Source organism: Mytilus galloprovincialis, chromosome 11, assembly GCF_965363235.1.
Source record: "Mytilus galloprovincialis chromosome 11, xbMytGall1.hap1.1, whole genome shotgun sequence".
In the NCBI taxonomy this organism is placed as follows: Eukaryota; Metazoa; Mollusca; class Bivalvia; order Mytilida; family Mytilidae; genus Mytilus; species Mytilus galloprovincialis.
The window spans coordinates 15,156,847-15,176,903 of record NC_134848.1 but is presented as its reverse complement, the minus strand read 5'-3'; the positions used below and the strand labels follow the sequence as shown (position 1 = coordinate 15,176,903).

At 36.2% G+C, this 20,057-nt stretch overlaps 2 protein-coding genes and 1 long non-coding RNA gene across 3 annotated transcripts in view; 2 read left to right on the top strand and 1 right to left on the bottom strand.

Moving 5' to 3' along the window:
• The window catches only part of LOC143051678 (uncharacterized), a 174,970-nt gene that overhangs the window by 95,746 nt on the left and 59,167 nt on the right, over nucleotides 1-20,057 (top strand). The gene's annotated exons all lie outside the window — the stretch shown is intronic.
• On the bottom strand, nucleotides 5,282-6,226 carry LOC143051714 (uncharacterized). The gene is made up of 2 exons (XR_012970876.1): nucleotides 6,053-6,226; nucleotides 5,282-5,550 (listed from the first exon to the last, which is right to left on the bottom strand). It is a non-coding gene; the product is annotated as an uncharacterized LOC143051714 (long non-coding RNA).
• The window catches only part of LOC143052048 (uncharacterized), a 29,915-nt gene continuing 25,822 nt past the window's right edge, over nucleotides 15,965-20,057 (top strand). The window contains exons 1-2 of the mRNA XM_076225020.1: nucleotides 15,965-16,004; nucleotides 16,398-16,409. Of these exons, the coding sequence (XP_076081135.1) occupies nucleotides 15,965-16,004; nucleotides 16,398-16,409 (52 nt within the window). The remainder of the gene's footprint in view (nucleotides 16,005-16,397; nucleotides 16,410-20,057) is intronic.

Sequence of the window (20,057 nt, the reverse complement as noted above, 5' to 3'; positions counted from 1 at the left end):
TATACTATAAGAGACCCCTATATTTGAAAATTGGACCGTTGGTACCTGTGGACCAATGAGCCTTAGAAACCGACTTAGAACCACAAAGAGTGTTTAAGACCCCTATACCCGTCTGTTGGACTTAAGGGAGGGATGCTACCTCCCGTGGTGCTAAGTCCGTTTTTGGTGGTGCTTATATTTTTCTTTAATGAAATATACCATAAGAGACCCCTATATTTGAAAATTGGACCATTGGTACCTGTGGACCAATGAGCCTTAGAAACCGACTTAGAACCCCAAAGAGTGTTTTAGACCCCTATACCCGTCTGTTGGACCAAGGGGAGGGAAGCTACCTCCCGTGGTGCTAAGTCCGTTTTTGGTGGTGCTTATATTTTTCTTTAATGAAATATACCATAAGAGTCCCCTATATTTGAAAATTGGACCATTGGTACCTGTGGACCAATGAGCCTTAGAAACCGACTTAGAACCCCAAGGAGTGTTTTACACCCCTATACCCGTCTGTTGGACCAAAGGGAGGGAAGCTACCTCCCGTGGTGCTAAGTCCGTTTTTGGTGGTGCTTATATTTTTCTTTAATGAATTATACTATAAGAGACCCCTGGATTTGAAAATTGGACCATTGGTGTCTGTGGACCAATGAGCCTAAGAAACCGACTTAGAACCCCAAAGAGTGTTTTAGACCCCTATACCCGTCTGTTGGACCAAGGGGAGGGAAGCTACCTCCCGTGGTGCTAAGTCCGTTTTTGGTGGTGCTTATATTTTTCTTTAATGAAATATACTATAAGAGACCCCTGGATTTGAAAATTGGACCATTGGTGTCTGTGGACCAATGAGCCTAAGAAACCGACTTAGAACCCCAAAGAGTGTTTTAGACCCCTAAACCCGTCTGTTGGACTTAAGGGAGGGAAGCTACCTCCCATGATGCTAAGTCCGTTTTTGGTGGTGCTTATATTTTTCTTTAATGAAATATACTATAAGAGACCCCTGGATTTGAAAATTGGACCATTGGTGTCTGTGGACCAATGAGCCTAAGAAACCGACTTAGAACCCCAAAGAGTGTTTTAGACCCCTATACCCGTCTGTTGGACCAAGGGGAGGGAAGCTACCTCCCGTGGTGCTAAGTCCATTTTTGGTGGTGCTTATATTTTTCTTTAATGAAATATACCATAAGAGACCCCTATATTTGAAAATTGGACCGTTGGTACCTGTGGACCAATGAGCCTTAGAAACCGACTTAGAACCACAAAGAGTGTTTAAGACCCCTATACCCGTCTGTTGGACTTAAGGGAGGGATGCTACCTCCCGTGGTGCTAAGTCCGTTTTTGGTGGTGCTTATATTTTTCTTTAATGAAATATACCATAAGAGACCCCTATATTTGAAAATTGGACCATTGGTACCTGTGGACCAATGAGCCTTAGAAACCGACTTAGAACCCCAAAGAGTGTTTTAGACCCCTATACCCGTCTGTTGGACCAAGGGGAGGGAAGCTACCTCCCGTGGTGCTAAGTCCGTTTTTGGTGGTGCTTATATTTTTCTTTAATGAAATATACCATAAGAGTCCCCTATATTTGAAAATTGGACCATTGGTACCTGTGGACCAATGAGCCTTAGAAACCGACTTAGAACCCCAAGGAGTGTTTTACACCCCTATACCCGTCTGTTGGACCAAAGGGAGGGAAGCTACCTCCCGTGGTGCTAAGTCCGTTTTTGGTGGTGCTTATATTTTTCTTTAATGAAATATACTATAAGAGACCCCTGGATTTGAAAATTGGACCATTGGTGTCTGTGGACCAATGAGCCTAAGAAACCGACTTAGGACCCCAAAGAGTGTTTTAGGCCCCTATACTTGTCTGTTGGACCAAGGGGAGGGAAGCTACCTCCCGTGGTGCTAAGTCCGTTTTTGGTGGTGCTTATATTTTTCTTTAATGAATTATACTATAAGAGACCCCTGGATTTGAAAATTGGACCATTGGTGTCTGTGGACCAATGAGCCTAAGAAACCGACTTAGAACCCCAAAGAGTGTTTAAGACCCCTATACCCGTCTGTTGGACCAAAGGGAGGGAAGCTACCTCCCGTGGTGCTAAGTCCGTTTTTGGTGGTGCTTATATTTTTCTTTAATGAAATATACTATAAGAGACCCCTATATTTGAAAATTGGACCATTGGTACCTGTGGACCAATGAGCCTTAGAAACCGACTTAGAACCCCAAAGAGTGTTTAAGACCCCTATACCCGTCTGTTGGACTTAAGGGAGGGAAGCTACCTCCCGTGGTGCTAAGTCCGTTTTTGGTGGTGCTTATATTTTTCTTTAATGAAATATACCATAAGAGACCCCTATATTTGAAAATTGGACCAATGAGCCTTAGAAACCGACTTAGAACCCCAAAGAGTGTTTTAGACCCCTATACCCGTCTGTTGGACCAAGGGGAGGGAAGCTACAGCCCGTGGTGCTAAGTCCGTTTTTGGTGGTGCTTATATTTTTCTTTAATGAAATATACCATAAGAGTCCCCTATATTTGAAAATTGGACCATTGGTACCTGTGGACCAATGAGCCTTAGAAACCGACTTAGAACCCCAAGGAGTGTTTTACACCTCTATACCCGTCTGTTGGACCAAAGGGAGGGAAGCTACCTCCCGTGGTGCTAAGTCCGTTTTTGGTGGTGCTTATATTTTTCTTTAATGAAATATACTATAAGAGACCCCTGGATTTGAAAATTGGACCATTGGTGTCTGTGGACCAATGAGCCTAAGAAACCGACTTAGGACCCCAAAGAGTGTTTTAGACCCCTATACCCGTCTGTTGGACCAAGGGGAGGGAAGCTACCTCCCGTGGTGCTAAGTCCGTTTTTGGTGGTGCTTATATTTTTCTTTAATGAAATATACTATAAGAGACCCCTGGATTTGAAAATTGGACCATTGGTGTCTGTGGACCAATGAGCCTAAGAAACCGACTTAGGACCCCAAAGAGTGTTTTAGACCCCTATACCCGTCTGTTGGACCAAGGGGAGGGAAGCTACCTCCCGTGGTGCTAAGTCCGTTTTTGGTGGTGCTTATATTTTTCTTTAATGAAATATACCATAAGAGTCCCCTATATTTGAAAATTGGACCATTGGTACCTGTGGACCAATGAGCCTAAGAAACCGACTTAGAACCCCCAAGAGTGTTTTAGACCCCTATATCCGTCTGTTGGACCAAAGGGAGGGAAGCTACCTCCCGTGGTGCTTAGTCCGTTTTTGGTGGTGCTTAATTACTGAAGTCCATATAAAAGTTTTTTTTTTTATTATTATTTTTTATTTCAACTTTTCATTTAAATGAATATTTTGATGTATCTTAATCTGTTACTGTACATAAAATAACTCAAAGTTGTCTAAATTTATTAATTTTACTGATAAAGTCCGTGGTGCTTCTTTGTTACGTGATGCACGACCTCTGAGTGTTGTGCTAGAGTAATATGAGGCAGGTGTTACCTGTGAAAGAGGACGAAGTATTTGCAATTTGGGAGCTCGCTATTTAACAATAAATTTTGGAAAAGTTCAGTTTTAAGAGGGGGGGGGGGGGGGGGGGGGGGGGCAAGGGGTGTTCTGGGCCAATTTAAATCTTTGTTATCTGTTATTTTGAAAAAAATATTTGCTGTTGATATACCGGATGACGAACATGGCGGACCCACTTTTCACTTTTCTGACCGCTGAAGAAAAAAGTGTTATTTTAGTGTTTTAAACTTAACATTTTACATACACATAATTTTAATACACCACCTCTACTCCTAATGAGTGATAATATGAGGCAGGTGTTACCTGTGAAAGAGTACGGAGTAGTTCAGTTGGGCTTTTCATGTGGACATAGATTTTTCTTGCCTGCTTTATATGTTGGCTAGAATATTTTTTCCTTATATGTTGAATGTAGGACATTTATTTGGGAATATTTCTTTTTTTTTGGGGGAAAATTCGGGCAAGATTATTTTTTTCAATCCAAGCATGGCCAGATATTTTTTTTACCAAAATCAGGGCCGGGATTTTTTTCTAAAAAAGACCAGCCCCCCTCCCCACCCTTTTTCCACCTATACTATAGTAACACTATACAGGGGCGGATCCAGGAATTTCGAAAGGGGGGGGGGCGTAGAGAAAATTATATGAATTATCTCGCGTAGCGAAGGGAGGCGATATTTTTTTGGACCTTTTGTGGGCTAAAATCATGTAAAATAAAAAAAAGTGCAAGTAAAGGGGGGGGGGGGGCGTACGCCCTCTACGCCCCCCCCCCCTGAATCCGCCACTGCTATATATGTCCTTGACCTAAGAAACACTGCATATTAAATGCATTTTGCCTCTATGTTCTATTTTTTAGCAATATCATATAGCTGAAGTATGGATGAATTTGTTAATTAGTTTCAGAGGAGAAGATCTTTGAAATAGTCTACACTGTACAGACGGATGGATTGACAGACAACAGACACCATGTGATAGCAGAAGCTCAGATTTCCATTTAAATTGACAAATAAGCTTTATTAAAATCTAAACTTTTTGTCTTGTCTTTTTGATAGTTATGCCAAGTATTGACATGTATGGTAAATAAACCCTTACCAAATGAATTTTGATAATTTAGTTCATTCTTATACTGTGGATTAACACACGTATTAGTAAAAAGTAGGGCTGATCCATTACAAATATGTCTCCTTTTTGAACACATTCTGTATCTGCCTATCCAAATCAGGAACCTTTAATTCATATATCTGTTATGGCTGGTTTACCATATCTGTTTTATGTGCTGAGTACATGTGTACAAATTTTAAAATACATGTATTTGTTTTCATGTTTACATTGTTACATGATGTTTTCCTGATGTCATGCATTTCATGACACTGAATGGATTTTGCTCATTGTTGGTAGCTGTACTGTCACATTGTGCTAATAAAGGTGTTTACATCTATACCGTTTAATCTCTGCTGGATAGTTGTCTTACATGCAAGTATACCACAACTATGGACATGCAAGTATAAGCTTAACCCTTGAGACCTCTGACATAAGATTGATAACATAATAGCAGCATATGTTTGAATTTATAACAAATAAAGAATTATACAAGGGCATGCTCTCTCTCCCAACAAATATCATGCAGCATCCAGTGGTTATAAAAATAAAAATTTTTTTCATGATAAATCCTGTGAAAATAATAATACACTTTAAAGCAGCATATTTATCAATACCATGATCAATCATGTTGAAAGGCTCCTGAAAGAACACTGCAGTGATGTTTCTTTTATAGTGAAAATAGTTATGACAAAACATGATTTATAATCTGAATTTATTACAAGTTTATACATTCAACAATAACCAAATCTATGTTAAATTAGTCTTTCTTAGTCCCCTTTTCAAAGATTTCAGTACTGTATTAGTATATAATTATTCAATTTTAGAGTCATAAAATGTAGCCTGAAAAGCAAACAGTTCTGTTGTTTAAAATCACTTGAACAACTTGATTATCAGCTGGTGAGGTTGTTGGTATGCCAACAAGGAAACAAATCAAACTTGAGTAACAATTTTCTAATGTTGAATTCTGAAAATAAAAAAAAATGTTAATTTGTATTGAATGGAAAATGTTTTCATGACAGATATTTTTCATATTGTATGAGAGTTATGTCCCTTATAACATGAGTCAATATTTGAAATCTTCACTCAGTAATAATTTAAGTTTCAACAACTGTTATCAATAATTGAGTTTTGTTTAACACTGAAATTCAGTCAAGGTGAAGCTCTCAAAAACAAGTTGTCAGAATGTTTTGTTTTGTTTTATAATTAATGGTAATGAAACCGCAATAACATACAAAATGTTCATATATTATGACTTCAGTGGTTGTATTTTTTATCTTGTACAAAACAATCAGGACATCAGTTTTCTTTTGAATTGTTCTGCACTTTTGATGTCTTTATATAGATGCTAATGTGCTTGGTTTGGCTCATTGTTGTAGGTTATATGGTTGTCAAATAACAGTCATACATGTATATTTTACCATATACATGTATATATTAAATTTATATTTTGTTCACTCTGTGCTTACCAATGATTAACTATCCATTTGAGTTATTCCTTCTAACTATAGCTATTAGAGCTTGGTAGCTATTTTACAGACACGCTTCATTTTTTGTTGTTGCAACCATTTGGACATGCATATTTCATTTTCCTTCTTAAGTATCATATATGATTTCCAGTATCAGATATCTTTCTCCACTCTGAAAGTGCATAAAATTTAATCAGTATTAATTTCATCTAAGCAAAAATAAAGTATTTATTGCATAATTTTATTGCAATGTAAAATTTGTTAAAAAAAACAATAAAACATGTGAAAAAGAGTTCATTCATCTGTTATCTTTTTCAGTTTTTTTTTGGTATTTGTTTGAAGTTTTACATTGACTCACTAGGCCAATTAAAAATATGTGTGTGTTCCAGTTACCTTACATCCCCTACTATTTAGTCTTAATAATAGCCTACCCTAAAAATTGTTTTGTCATATTATATTAAGCAATTATGTTCAAAGTCAGATTGTTGCTCCTATAGACTCAAACTAAAAAAAATCCCTACTTACCTACCTTAACTTTTTTTAGATGTGACTGGAACCAAACATACTAGTTTATTTGGCCTTAGCAACATTCATATCTAATTATCACAGCAAATCTTCCAATCAACTATCTTTAAATTTCTCATTTGTTTATTGTAAGTGTATAATTTACTTTTTGTTGTTAATGTACAATGTACATTTTTATTTTTAATGTGCAATTAATGCACTTTTCTGTTGTAAATGTACAATGCACTTTTTGTTGTAAATGTACAATCCACATATTTGTTGTTGTAATGTACAACATAAATGATGGGTCCCGGTAAAGTGAGAAACGGAACAGAAACGAAACAGAGCGAAACGAAACGAAACATGACGAAACGAAACGAAACACGGCGAAACGAAACGAAACAGAGTGAAACGAAACGAAACAAGTAAACTGAGAAACGAAACACAACGAAACGGAACACAATCTGTATTTTGAGGAACGGATTTTTTTTCATTTCGTCTTTTGTCTTTGAATGAGAGTTTACGAGGTCTTTATACGACTGCAAAATTTTTTTGGGGATACGGTATAATGGTATGATGTCGTCTGCGGCGTCGTCATCGTACAAAGTCACATTGGTTTCTAGTCCAAATAATTATGACGTTTTGCAAGGCTTTTTATAATTTTTTTTTTTATAAAAAAGCCTTTCAAGACGTCATGATTATTTGGACTAATTGGTTTCCGGACAGTAACCAGTGGCCGATCCAGAACTTTTCATAAAGGGGGGGGGGGGGGCTGACTGACCTAAGGGGGGCCCGCTCCAGTCATGCCTCAGTGATTAATTATATATAATCAACCAAATTTTTCGCACGAAAAAGGGGGGGGGGGGGGGTGGCACGCCTATGTTAAGTTTAGGTAAAAAGATCTTTATGAAATTTTTACAGAAGATCCAATACCACAAAGGAAAGTTGGAATTGATATTTAGGATGATGGTCCCAATCGTTTTGAAATAAGGGGCCCAAAAGGGGCCCAAAACTAGCATTGTTCTAGTTTCCAGACAATAACTTGTGTTTAAGTGTATGGATCTCTCTGAAATTGTACTACAAAGTTCCATACTTCAAAGGAAAGGTTGGGATCGAGTTTTGGGGTTATTGCTCCAAGGGGGGTTTCAATAAGCTGTGGGGGTGTTTACAATTTTTTTAAGGGGTTCATAATTTTTTTCAATTTTTTGAATATTTCAGAAAAAATCTTCAATTGCACAGTATTGCACAATAGATTATAAGATCTTTGACCACATTCATTTTGTGTCAGACGCACGTTTCGTCCTCATAAGACTCATCAGTGACCCTCAGATCTAAATAGTTATAAAGCAAATGAAAGTACACAAGATTGTTACAAAATACAGTTATTTCATCAATTTAGTTGTATATATTTAATTTCATCCAAATTCCTTTATCATGTTAATTGAACATTACTATCATCTAAAAAATAAAACGGAATAAGAGTAATGTATGAACTGTCGATAGCACAGTGTAGATACTATTCTGTACGCTATCCGGAAGTCGCGATTTTCGAAGCGAGAACTTTTTGGATAGTATGTGAAATTTGATGGATATACTGAATTTAACGGTAAGTGGATCATCTGTACATTGCTGAATGATTAATTCAGCTGACATCGATATTCTCAAATGGTTTAGAATTAAATTTAGCACATTCATTATTCGTATCTCTGTCTTAATCAATAGATTTTCAAGTGCATCACTAAGGACAATCAGTCTGTGAACCTAAAAACAATCTTTTTACCCTCTTAGTGTACAAATTAACGTAAATACCAGACTTAATTAACTAAATGAAATATATTTCAAGTGGTGGTAAAAGTTTCAACCAGATATTTGAAGCCAGAAATAAGAAAATAACACTTGTTTGAATTTCTCACTGTACGATCAGTCTCGCTTGTATATTTTGAAACTGTATGATCAGTCGTTATTTCACTGTATTCTAGTAGTGATTTCAAAGTTATTTACGATACATTTAGAAGATGTCATTTTTCTAAATAACACAAATATATTTCAATAAATTCACATCCTGAAAACTTATATGAAACATGTTTAGCTTAATAGGGTGTACTCGACTTACTACATTCAGTATAAGGATGTTAAATGTTGTTAAAATCTTTATTTTTCACTGTATTCTAGTAGTGATTTCAAAGTTATTTACGATACATTTAGAAGGTGTCATTTTTCGAAATAACACAAATATATTTCAATAAATTAACATCCTGAAAAAAACTTATATGAAACATTGAAGGCCGTACTTTAACCTATAATGGTTTAATTTTTAAATTGTTATTTGGATGGAGAGTTGTCTCATTGGCACTCACACCACATGTTGCTATATCTATTAGCTTAATAGGGTGTACTCGACTTACTACATTCAGTATAAGGATGTTTAAATGTTGTTAAAACAAGAGGAAGGTTTGTTGTATGTATAAGTTTCAGAATTGTCCTCCGTTATACTTAAAATTGTACAAACGCACAGATTTAATTGTAATACAAAAATGCATGTATTTACACTCATTCGAGGCCGTACTGTAGCCTATAATTGATCACAGTTACTTCACTTTGTTTTGGGAGTAGAGCTATTTCGGTGACACCCAAATGTACAACACTGCGGGGGTTTATAATGATAATGAAGTCCGTCTTTCCGTTCGTTCGTTGGACAGTTATACTATGTTTGGCCGGTTTTGTAAGTACATCTCCTCATTTACCACTTAATATACAATGGGGTTTCCAGCCATTTTTAAATGGAGAGAGGGTCCAATCCAGGAGAAAAGGGGATTCCAAATATATGTTCCCATACAAATGCATTGATAGTTAAAAAGGGTTTCAATCCGCCGGATCGCCTTTTTTTTTTATCCGTCACTGATATGACTTAATTAATCTTTCCCGGATTCCTTATCATAAATTATAATGACTGTATTGTGCACCGTCTATTTCGAATTAAAGTAAACATCTTTTATGGGGGTTCTTTGTATAAGATACGGACTATGCATTATATTGGGCACCTATCAGGTTTTTCCAACACCACCTCCTAAACCAATTATAAAAGTTCTGAACTGAATTGCTCCATTTTTAATCAATTAATGCAAATATGCACCTTCTATTTCTATTTTTTGGTGAAAATATTTTTCATGTTTTTATATCTCAAATACGGACTTTGCCATAGTTTTATATTGGGCGTATCTATTTTATATCCACAAATTCCTTCAGACACTTAACTTTGTGAATCTTTTTTAGATTCTTTATCATTTAATTCAATTGTGCACCTCTTATTTTCATTTTTTTTTTAGAAAACTCACTGTTTTCTCCTTCCGTGATAAGGGCTTTTCCACTACCTTATTGGGTGGTACCCATTCACTATACGCAACTTTCCTAAACTTACCGTATATTAATAAAACTTTCTCAGATTCTTTATCAAATGATGCCACTCTGCACCTATATTTTAGTTGGTTTTTCTTTTTTTTTTTTTTTGGGGGGGGGGGGTATTTTTTCCAAAACATGGACTTCAGAAGCGGCGGGAGAATACTTTCGTTAATTCTTTTCTCAATACCTCAAGTTTTTAAACAAATCACTGCATGTTGTATTGAGTTGTAAATACTTAAATTTACATTTATTACTTCAAAAAGAAGATGAAATATTATTGCCAATTGATTGCCAATTTAATTATACAACTTTCCCTCCGCGTCTCAAATGTTCCCTGAATAAAATAATTCACATGAGACAAACCAACGACCATAAATTATATACAGCGAGGTAATACGTATTTGTTAGATCTAACCCACACACACACACACACCAACACAAACACCGATACACACCAACAACCCTTTTAACCCTGCACAATTGAAATATGAAAAAAAACAAAAACGTTTAAATCCCTTTTAAATAAGCTGTACTCGCCAGACCGATAAAATGCCAAACTTAAAGCAAACAACATCGAACAAAAATGAGGACAAAATCACAAATATTCAAAACGACAACGCAGTGAAGCAGTGATATAACTTAGGAAGCTACCATTTGATTTTTAGGGGGGGGGGGGCTAGGATGAAAAATTGTTTCCTGCTTTTTTTTTTATTTGTAATCTCTATCCTGCCTTTTTATTTTTCAGTCTATTCGGTCCTGCCTTTTTTTCTTAGCTTATCCTGACTTTTTTACAACAAATGTCATCCTGCCTTTTTTTTCCAAGTTACTCATCCTGCCTTTTTTTTACGACCATTGGTTGACGACCTAAATTATCCCATTGACTGGGACAGATTAGGTGAACGTTTGTTGGTAACAATCACTGCTCACTATGTACTTGTTAAAGACACTGAATCTGTGGGGTCACATAAGGTTCTCAACACCTAAATAAAGTAATTCGAAAAACTAATCCGGAATAATACGATGTGTTGATTTATATCAATAATATAAATCAAAACATAAAGGTTATTCCTGAATAATTTTTCGAATTATTTTATTATTAAAGGCGTTAAGAACCTATGGTGACCCCACAGTTTAAATTATATAATAAGTAAGAAGTGAGCAATGGTCGTTACCGACAAACGTTCACTTGATCTGTCCCAGTCAATGGGATAATTTAGGTCGTCAATCAATGGCCAGGACCACACTGTTTTGAATATGATTCTATATTGATTTGAATTTAACATGTTCATTTCATTAACAATTTTCAAATAACAAAGTCAGTAGATATTAACAATGTGCCTCCTTTTCACCCCATCCCAAAGTTTTTCTCAGGGTCGACTAATATCAACTTTTAACCTGAATGTTTCGGCGGACGGTGTAAATAGTCTTTTAAAATGTTATAGCTAAAAAGATAACTGCAACTATACACTATTACAAAGTCCACAAGCAAATCAAGTATTGCTTTTTAGGCGTTTGATTTTAAACAAGACTGACGGAACAAAAATACAATTATTTTGCAGTCTACAAAAATCATCATATCTATATTTATATTGTCTGATGAACGATACTACACTTTAAAGTTCCCTGGACAGTTCATAATATCATATAAATACGTAGATACCTTCAAATTGCCTTTGTGTTTTCTTAAAATCACGACTGGTCATACAGTAAAAAAATTTGAAATCGCTACTAGAATACAGTCAGTTATGGACTGATCGTACAGTAATTTATTTTGGTATCCTCAAGGAAAACATATTTTTTATGGGAAATACGAATGTTCTACTTAAATACGAAACGAATATTGAAACAGTATATATTGAACTTTAAACTGATGCAAATATTTGCAATAAAAGGTTATTTGTTTTGTACTACGAAAGCAAAATTGTCCATCGATTTCACTTTTTTCTATGAAGTTGGTATGATGCACACGTATATTTTATATTCTACTGCATGTTTTTGTTAAAGTTACACATATTTATGATGCTTTACATACCTTGAAGATGTTGAAAGCACTTTATAGATATAGGTGTAAACAAATGATGAGAAAAGTCACCGTAGGCAAAACCGTCCTGTTAGCCAGTTGGTAGTCATCGCTTCGAAAATCGCGACTTCCGGATAGCGTACAGAATAGTATCTACACTGTGGATAGGTGTTATATTCTTCTGATTGGACAAAAACACTGCAACAGTAAACGGTCAAGTTTTAATATTGCCTTCTCTGAAAGTGAAATACACAGACCAAACTATACTCACTCAATCTTTCTTTTTATGCCCCACCTACGAAGAGGGGCATTATGTTTTTTGGTCGTACGTCCATTCGTCCGTCCGTCCGTCTGTCCCGTGTCAGGTTAAAGTTTTTGGTCAGTCAGGTTACAATTTTTGGTCAAGGTAGTTTTTGATGAAGTTGAAGTCCAATCAACTTGAAACTTAGTACACGTGTTCCCTATGATAATATCTTTCTAATTTAATGCCAAATTAGAGTTTTGAGCATCATTAAACGGTCCACTGAACATAGAAAATGATAGTGCGGGTTGGGCATCCGTGTATAATGGACACATTCTTGTTTTCAATGTAAGGTGCAGGTCAATGAGATAGCAACTCATCGACACATAACCTCGAAAGGCATCTATAGTTTATAGTCAACAATAGACAAGGGTTCTCTTGTCGTTAATGGCTGTTTAAATCCATAATGAAATAGTATTCATCAATCAGTTATTACATTCAATTCAATTCAAACTTTTATTGCCATATAAATCAACTCATACGATTTTTGACAAAAACAAAACATTTTTACAACTGTATCTGTTTTCTGGTCATATTCTGGAAGTCCTTTGGTAATTTTAGGCTACGACAATTGCAAAGCCGGATCTTAGTCTTCTTCGTTACTAACACCGAATATTCCATTGATGATCATTTAACTTAGAAAAAATGACCCACCATTTGCATGGGTATCATCTTGCATGAATTAGCCTTTTTACCCTCTCTTGATGGTTCACAATATCTTTTCGTGTAAAATCTCTTGTTGGTAAAAAGAATATAATTTTAACACATTATATCATTTCATATAAATTAGATAGATTGATTTCTAGTGTTGACAAAATTGAATTTCAAAAAATATGATCAATATCAAATTTTTCCAGTTTTTAACGATTTTTAGCAAATTTTGCCTTTTTTCACCCAAAATCACTTTTTTCTTTTGTGTTTTTTAATTGATTATTGTTTGATCTAATCAACATTAAATTTATATTTGCCTTAGTTGAAATTTGGAACGATTTAGAACAACAAAAAAACTTATGGGAGTTTTTCCCAGTTTTTAACGATTTTTGACTAATTTTGCTATATTTTACCCAAAGTCAGCATTTACCCAAATTAGATATTGCTGTTTAATTTTAAAATGATTTAGATAAAGTGTTTGTCCTTTTTGGAAATAACCAATACACTTCTGTTACCATGTTTACATTTTTCTTGTCTGTTTTGAAGTCAATTCACATTATTTTCATCACAATTTTCACAAAAATCTGATGTTTTCACCTAAAATCTCATGTTTTTTAAAAAAATATCTTTTTTTTTATTATTTCATTTCATAAAGGCTTTATAAAGTGTTGTTAAATTTTTGATTTGAAATGATTATCTTCAAAAACAAATATTCTATTAGCTTTTCCCAGTTTTCCACTATTTTTGATAAATTTTGCTATTTTTCACCCCAAAAATCCATTTTCCCATCAGAATAACTTGGTAGACTTTTAGTATGTTACAAAGAAAGCCTTTCAGAATTGAAAAATGGCCAAAACAATTCTGTTGCAATTTTTTTGAGGTTAGCCTCATTTTTGGTCTATTTTGACTAGACTGTATGGAGTTGTGTTCACGTCAACTCGAAACTATACACATGTTCATTATGACATGTTTTTTTGAAATATAAATCGAGTCATACTGTCCTCTGGATCATACTTGTTTTTTTATTCGTTTCTACTTCTTTTTTTTAAGTTTAAGAGATTTTTTTTTATTATGGCAGTCCATGACATTTTCCTTCTTTTATCTTGTTGCAAACCAGATACAATCTCGTTTCAATTTCAATTCAAATTAACCTTTTAAGTATTTGCTACCGTTCCACTTGACCTCAACTTTATGGAGATCCCGCATGTACTTCGTAACTTGTCTTTTGAAAATGTTGTAGATACTAGTTATAGTAGATCATAGTAACACACGTCTGTCAAGATAAACTGCGATTACCAAAAACACAAACTTCGGTGAGTTACCTTAGCCGTATTTGGCCTAACTTTTTGGAACTTTGGATCCTCAATGCTCTTCAACTTTCTACTCTATTTGGCCTTACAATTATTTTAATTCGAGCGATACTGATGAGTCTTGTATAGACGAAACGCGTGTCTGGCGTAGTAAAAAGCTATAAGCCTGGTACATTTGATTATTATTTAAAAGAGAACGTAGAAAATGAAGAGTCGAACATGAAATATTGTATGAATAAAAGGAGAAAAGGTGTGCTCCAGTTACAACTTTTATTATGTCACAAGGTCACAATTAAAAATTTCCTCGGGTCACTAGGTCACTTGTAAGCAAACTATTTAAATTATAAACTGATTTGATTCTTGGTTTAAACATTTTAAAGGTCACATGTACTTTCAAAGGAGACTTCAGGTTGCAACATGGTCAGCCCCCTTAATCAACGTCCAAGGTCAGATTTGACCATGTTATAGCAACATATAACTCCACCCTGGTGAATGCATCCATCCTGAACATTCAGATCCTTCTATATAGATACCGACCTTAAGGTATATGTCAAAGTGTCAATACCATTGGGACCGCCTCGGTGGTGTAATGGTTAGCGTGCTCGCCTCGAGTGCGGTAGGTCGTGGGTTCGACCCTCGGCCGGGTCACACCAAAGACTTGAAAATTGGTATTTGCTGCTTCTCCGCCAAGCACGCGGCATTAAGGAGTTAGAGCAAAGACTGGTCGGCCCGGAGTCAGAATAATGTGTCCGGGTAAGGTGACATGTCTTCCTGCGAACTGTTACCTTGTGAGCTAGCACGTTAAAAATCCGGCTTAGCGTGTCGGTCTAGTACAAAGCGGGGTTAATATTCATTTATCATTATCATGTTCTCGTCCTGAATATGCATCTGACTTGCCACTGGACGTTAAACAACCATCCATCCATCCATCCATACCATTGAAGTATTTTGGCTACATGGTTATTTCACTTGCGATACATACATGTAAATGTTTCATTCATGAATACAAATACCTTAAATTAATTGGCACTAAATGCATTAACAACAAATGACCTATTACAGATTATTGCATATACAATGATATTAATCATACTGTTATTAACTATAACAATGTTCGAGACTATAAAGCACAGATAGAACTTGACTGGTACGGAATGCGTTGTTTTCGTAGTCAGCAAGCCGCAGTACGTGGCGGATCCAGAACTTTTCATAAAAGGGGGGGGGGGGGGGGGGCTGACTAACAGAAGGCGGGCACACTCCAGTCATGCTTCCGTGATTATCTAATCACCGAATTTTTTCCCATGAAAAAGGGGGGACCCCCCCTCGGAATCCACCTATGGCAAGATATGCACACATTCAGATTAAATCCGATCTCTTGTAAAAAATCGGAGATCGGAGACAGATCCAGGCTCTAAGAAACAGGGCGTGATTGTTCGTTTTAACGATTTTTGAGCAAACAATTAGATGATTTAGATCAAAAGGGCTCTCTATACTAGCATTGATTTTTTATGGGTCGTTCCTCAAAATACAGATTTTGTTCCGTTTCGTTGTGTTTCGTTTCGTTTCGCCATGTTCCGTTCCGTTTCGTTTCGTTTCGCTCTGTTTCGTTTCGTTTCGCCGTGTTTCGTTTCGTTTCGCCATGTTTCGTTTCGTTTCGCTCTGTTTCGTTTCTGTTCCGTTTCTCACTTTACCGGGACCCCTTTATCTCCCCTGATTTACTGGAAGCAATGGATTCTGACGTGCCGTCCTGCTCTGGAGCCAAAAAACGTCGCAAATCAACAGATCAAATAGACGATCCTGTTTTTGTTGAATTCCACTCGAACGAACCATTGATGGCGTTACTTAACAACAGTGTCTCGGCTTTAAAGAAAAGAAACGAGTTCTCTTTATGTATGCTTAAAATTTCCCATTGTAATGGAATGGCTCCAAAAAACTTCTCAAAAGCTTTTTGCCAAACAGAACGATATAAGTGCACTGATGAAGCTTCTTCATCATCATCTACATTGAGCCCAAAGCATGTTATGTTGTTTTCCATGTCCAGTATCTTTTGTTACGGAGAAGAATTGTTGTGTAGTTTTCTGAAACCAAAAAGTGAGACTTGCCTTCCTCAAAGAAAAGGTGCAAAAATTGCATTATCAAAGCTTTTGTATTTTCTTTCAGAAGAAACTGGCGGTAAGATTTATAAAAATATTCTATGGGCATTACTGGTCCAAGACCAGTTACTATATGAAATTCTTTGTTTTTATCAAATATTTTTTTTCAGGAACATCTGTTGAAAATATTCTTTTAGCATAAACTGATAAACAGAGGCGGATTTAGGGGGGGGGGGGCCCAGGGGGCCCGGGCCCCCCCTTTTTGGGAAAAAAATGGTTGCTTATATAGGGAATCACTGAAGCGTGACTGGAGCGGGCCCCCTCTTAGGTCAGTCAGTGGGCCCCCACTTATGAAAATTTCTGGATCCGCCACTGATAAAAGCCGTTAGCAGTTACCAAAAGTTATACTAAACACCATAATCTCGGGCTGCTTTCCATTATGAGGTTCCTACCGACTGTACCAGTCGAACCGGAAATGGAACACGAACCCTAGGTTTGGTTCAATTGGATTGTCTGTTGAGACGAAGTAGAAGAACCAAAATAGTCCGCAGTAAATGGTTCAAACCCGGTACAAACCGCATAATGGAAAACACCCTCGGACTTTAAATCATTTTGTAAACCAGTGGACCATAAAATTGGGGTCAAAACTCTAATTTGGCATTAAAATACGGGACCTCACGGTTAATGACGCCAGATTGGATAGGGGGCAAATTTTCATACTGGGGGTGAAAACGGTATGAAAAATAGGGGAAAACATCATGGAAACTGAACAGTTGCTTGGAAACACACATAGCTTTTCCCGTAGTTTCATACCATTTCCCCCTCCAGCCAGAAAATCTGCCCCCTATCCAATATGGCGTCATTAACCGTGAAGTCTCGTATTAGAAAGATCGTATATCATGATCATAGGAAACATGTGTAATAAGTGTCAAGTTGATTGGACCAACTTCATTCAAAACTACCTTGACCAAAAACTTTAACCTGACACAAGACAGACTATCATAGGTGGGGCATAACAATGAAAGTTGTGTGAAAGTGTGCTGACTTTTGCATAAAATTTTATGGTTACGAGGACCGGTTACTGTCCCTCAATCATACATGTATGTCCATAAATTCACAATTAATATGAATATTCCTGTCATATGCATCTACAGCTGGAAGAGATATACCCAAACATGCCTGAGTACAATGTATGTCAATGAATTTTATAGCTATTCTTCCTTAAATCTGATCTGATCATGAACTGGTCCTTAAGACCATCAAAATACACTGTATTAAATAGGAGCATAGCATATGATTTTTATTTTTATGCCCCACCTACGATAGTAGAGGGGCATTATGTTTTCTGGTCTGTGCGTCCGTCAGTTCGTCCGTCTGTCCCGTGTCAGGTTAAAGTTTTTGGTCAAAGTAGTTTTTGATGAAGTTGGAAGTCCAATCAACTTGAAACTTAGTACACATGTTCCCTATGATATGATCTTTCTAATTTTAATGCCAAATTAGAGTTTTGACCCCAATTTCACGGTCCACTGAACATAGAAAATGATAGTGCAAGTGGGGCATCCGTGTACTATGGACACATTCTTGTTTTAAGCTGTTCACAATTTCACGAAACAAATTTGTTTTCTAGAAAAAACTTTGATATTTCTTGTTTAAAAACAGTAAGTTTTGAAACATCGAGGACATCGGGGGGGTGGATGGAGGAATTTTCAAAAGGGGTGGGGGGTGCAAAACATATGTCCCGATACAAATGCATTGATCAGCCAAAATAAAGGGGGGTGCGCACCCCTGGAACCCTGCAGATAATAGCAGTATACCAAAGTTAACAAAAAAAGTAACAAAAAGATGGAATCGCTCTAATATACATGTTCACCCTAGGTTCTGTTCGTAGTAGGTTTGTTTGCCCATGGGTTCTGTTCATCCTGGGTTTGTTCGTGTTATATTTATTTTTCTTATGCAATGATTTTGATTGGATGACATGATGTGTAAAATTCTTTATCTCCCTTTCTGTTTTAACTAAGGAAGCCAACATTTTGAATTCCGGAACATATTGACATGTAATTTCTCCAATAATACATTGTAAGCCAAAAAAAAACCTCATATGATATTGCACCTATAACATATCCAAATATGTATGATATCACGTGACTTTGGTGCATTTCAAGCCGTCATCTTGTTCTAATATGTCCCATAGAAAATTCATCTATTTAAATCCAAATTTCTCATTATTCTGACCTGTTTTCTGACTTTTGCAGCTATTTCCTTAATATTCAAGTGTAATTCAATTTAGAAATTTTGGTCCTGACAGTTTCAGCTCAGGGCTATTCCAGAAAAAAATGTATGGGGGTGTTGGGAGGCACTTTTTGTCAGCACCCACCACCCAGACAATTGTAATTGACAATCATAGTGCATTAGAGTGTGAAAAGGTGTCCTGATACCCATCACCCATGTATTATTCATATAAAGTGCCTTCCAACCCCCCCATACATTTTTTTCTGGAATAGCCCTCACCCAAAGGGCCATGTGAGCTTATGCATTCGTGTAGTCCATTGTCCGTCGTCGTCGTAAACTATTTCAAAGATCTTCTCCTCTGAAACTACTGGGAAAAATACCTCTAAACTTTAACTTAATGGTCCTTATGGTATCTAGTTTATAAATTATGTCCGTTGTTTTGTTCCATTGACAAACATGGCGGCCATAGCTAGAACATAGGGGTCAAATGCATATTTTTGCTTATATTTTATCTCAAAAACTATAGCATTTAGACGGGGTAAAAATGTTCAATAGGTCAAGATCTATGACCCCTGAAATTTTCAGACAAATTGGACAATCCATTGTTGGGTTGCCATAGGGGGGCCTGGGGGGCCTGTCCCCCCCCTTTCATGGGAAAAATTTGGTTGATTATATAGGGAATCACTGAAGCATGACTGGAGCAGGCCCCTCTTAGGTCAGTTAATGGCCCCCTTATGAAAAGTTCTGGATCCACTGGTTGCTGCCACTAAAATGGTAATTTTAAGGAAATTTTGCAGTTTTAGGTTATTTTCTTGAATATTATAAGAGATAGAAAGAAAATGTAAATAGCAAAAATGTTAAGCAAAGTAAGATCTACAAATATGTTATTTGTAATAACCAAAATTGTCAATTGACCCCTTAAGGAGTTATTGCCCTTTTAAAACAATTTTACACAATTTTGTCATATTTGCTAACATTCAAAAATCTTCTGCTCTGAAACTACTGGGCCAAATACTTTGAAATATTAACTTAATGTTCCTTAGGGTATTTTGTGTATAAATTGTATCCAAAATTTTGATCCGTCGACAAACATGGCTGCCATGGCTATAAATAGAACATAGGGGCAAATGCAGATTTTGGCCCATATCTCAGAAGCTATAAGCATTTAGAGCAAATCTGACATGAGTTTAAATGTTCATTAGGTCAAGATCTATCACCCCTGAAATTTTCAGAAATAATTGGACAATTCATTGCTGGGTTGCTGCCACTAAAATGGTAATTTTAAGGAAATTTTGCAGTTTTAGATTATTATCTTGAATATTATGATAGATAGAGAGAAAGTGTAAATGGCAAAAATGTTCAGCAAAGTCAGATAGATCTACAAAAAAGTTAAATGACCAAAATTGTCAATTGATCTCTTAAAGAGTTATTGCCCTTTATAAAAGACAATTTAACACAATTTGCTAACATTTAAAAATTTTCTGCTCTGAAATTTATT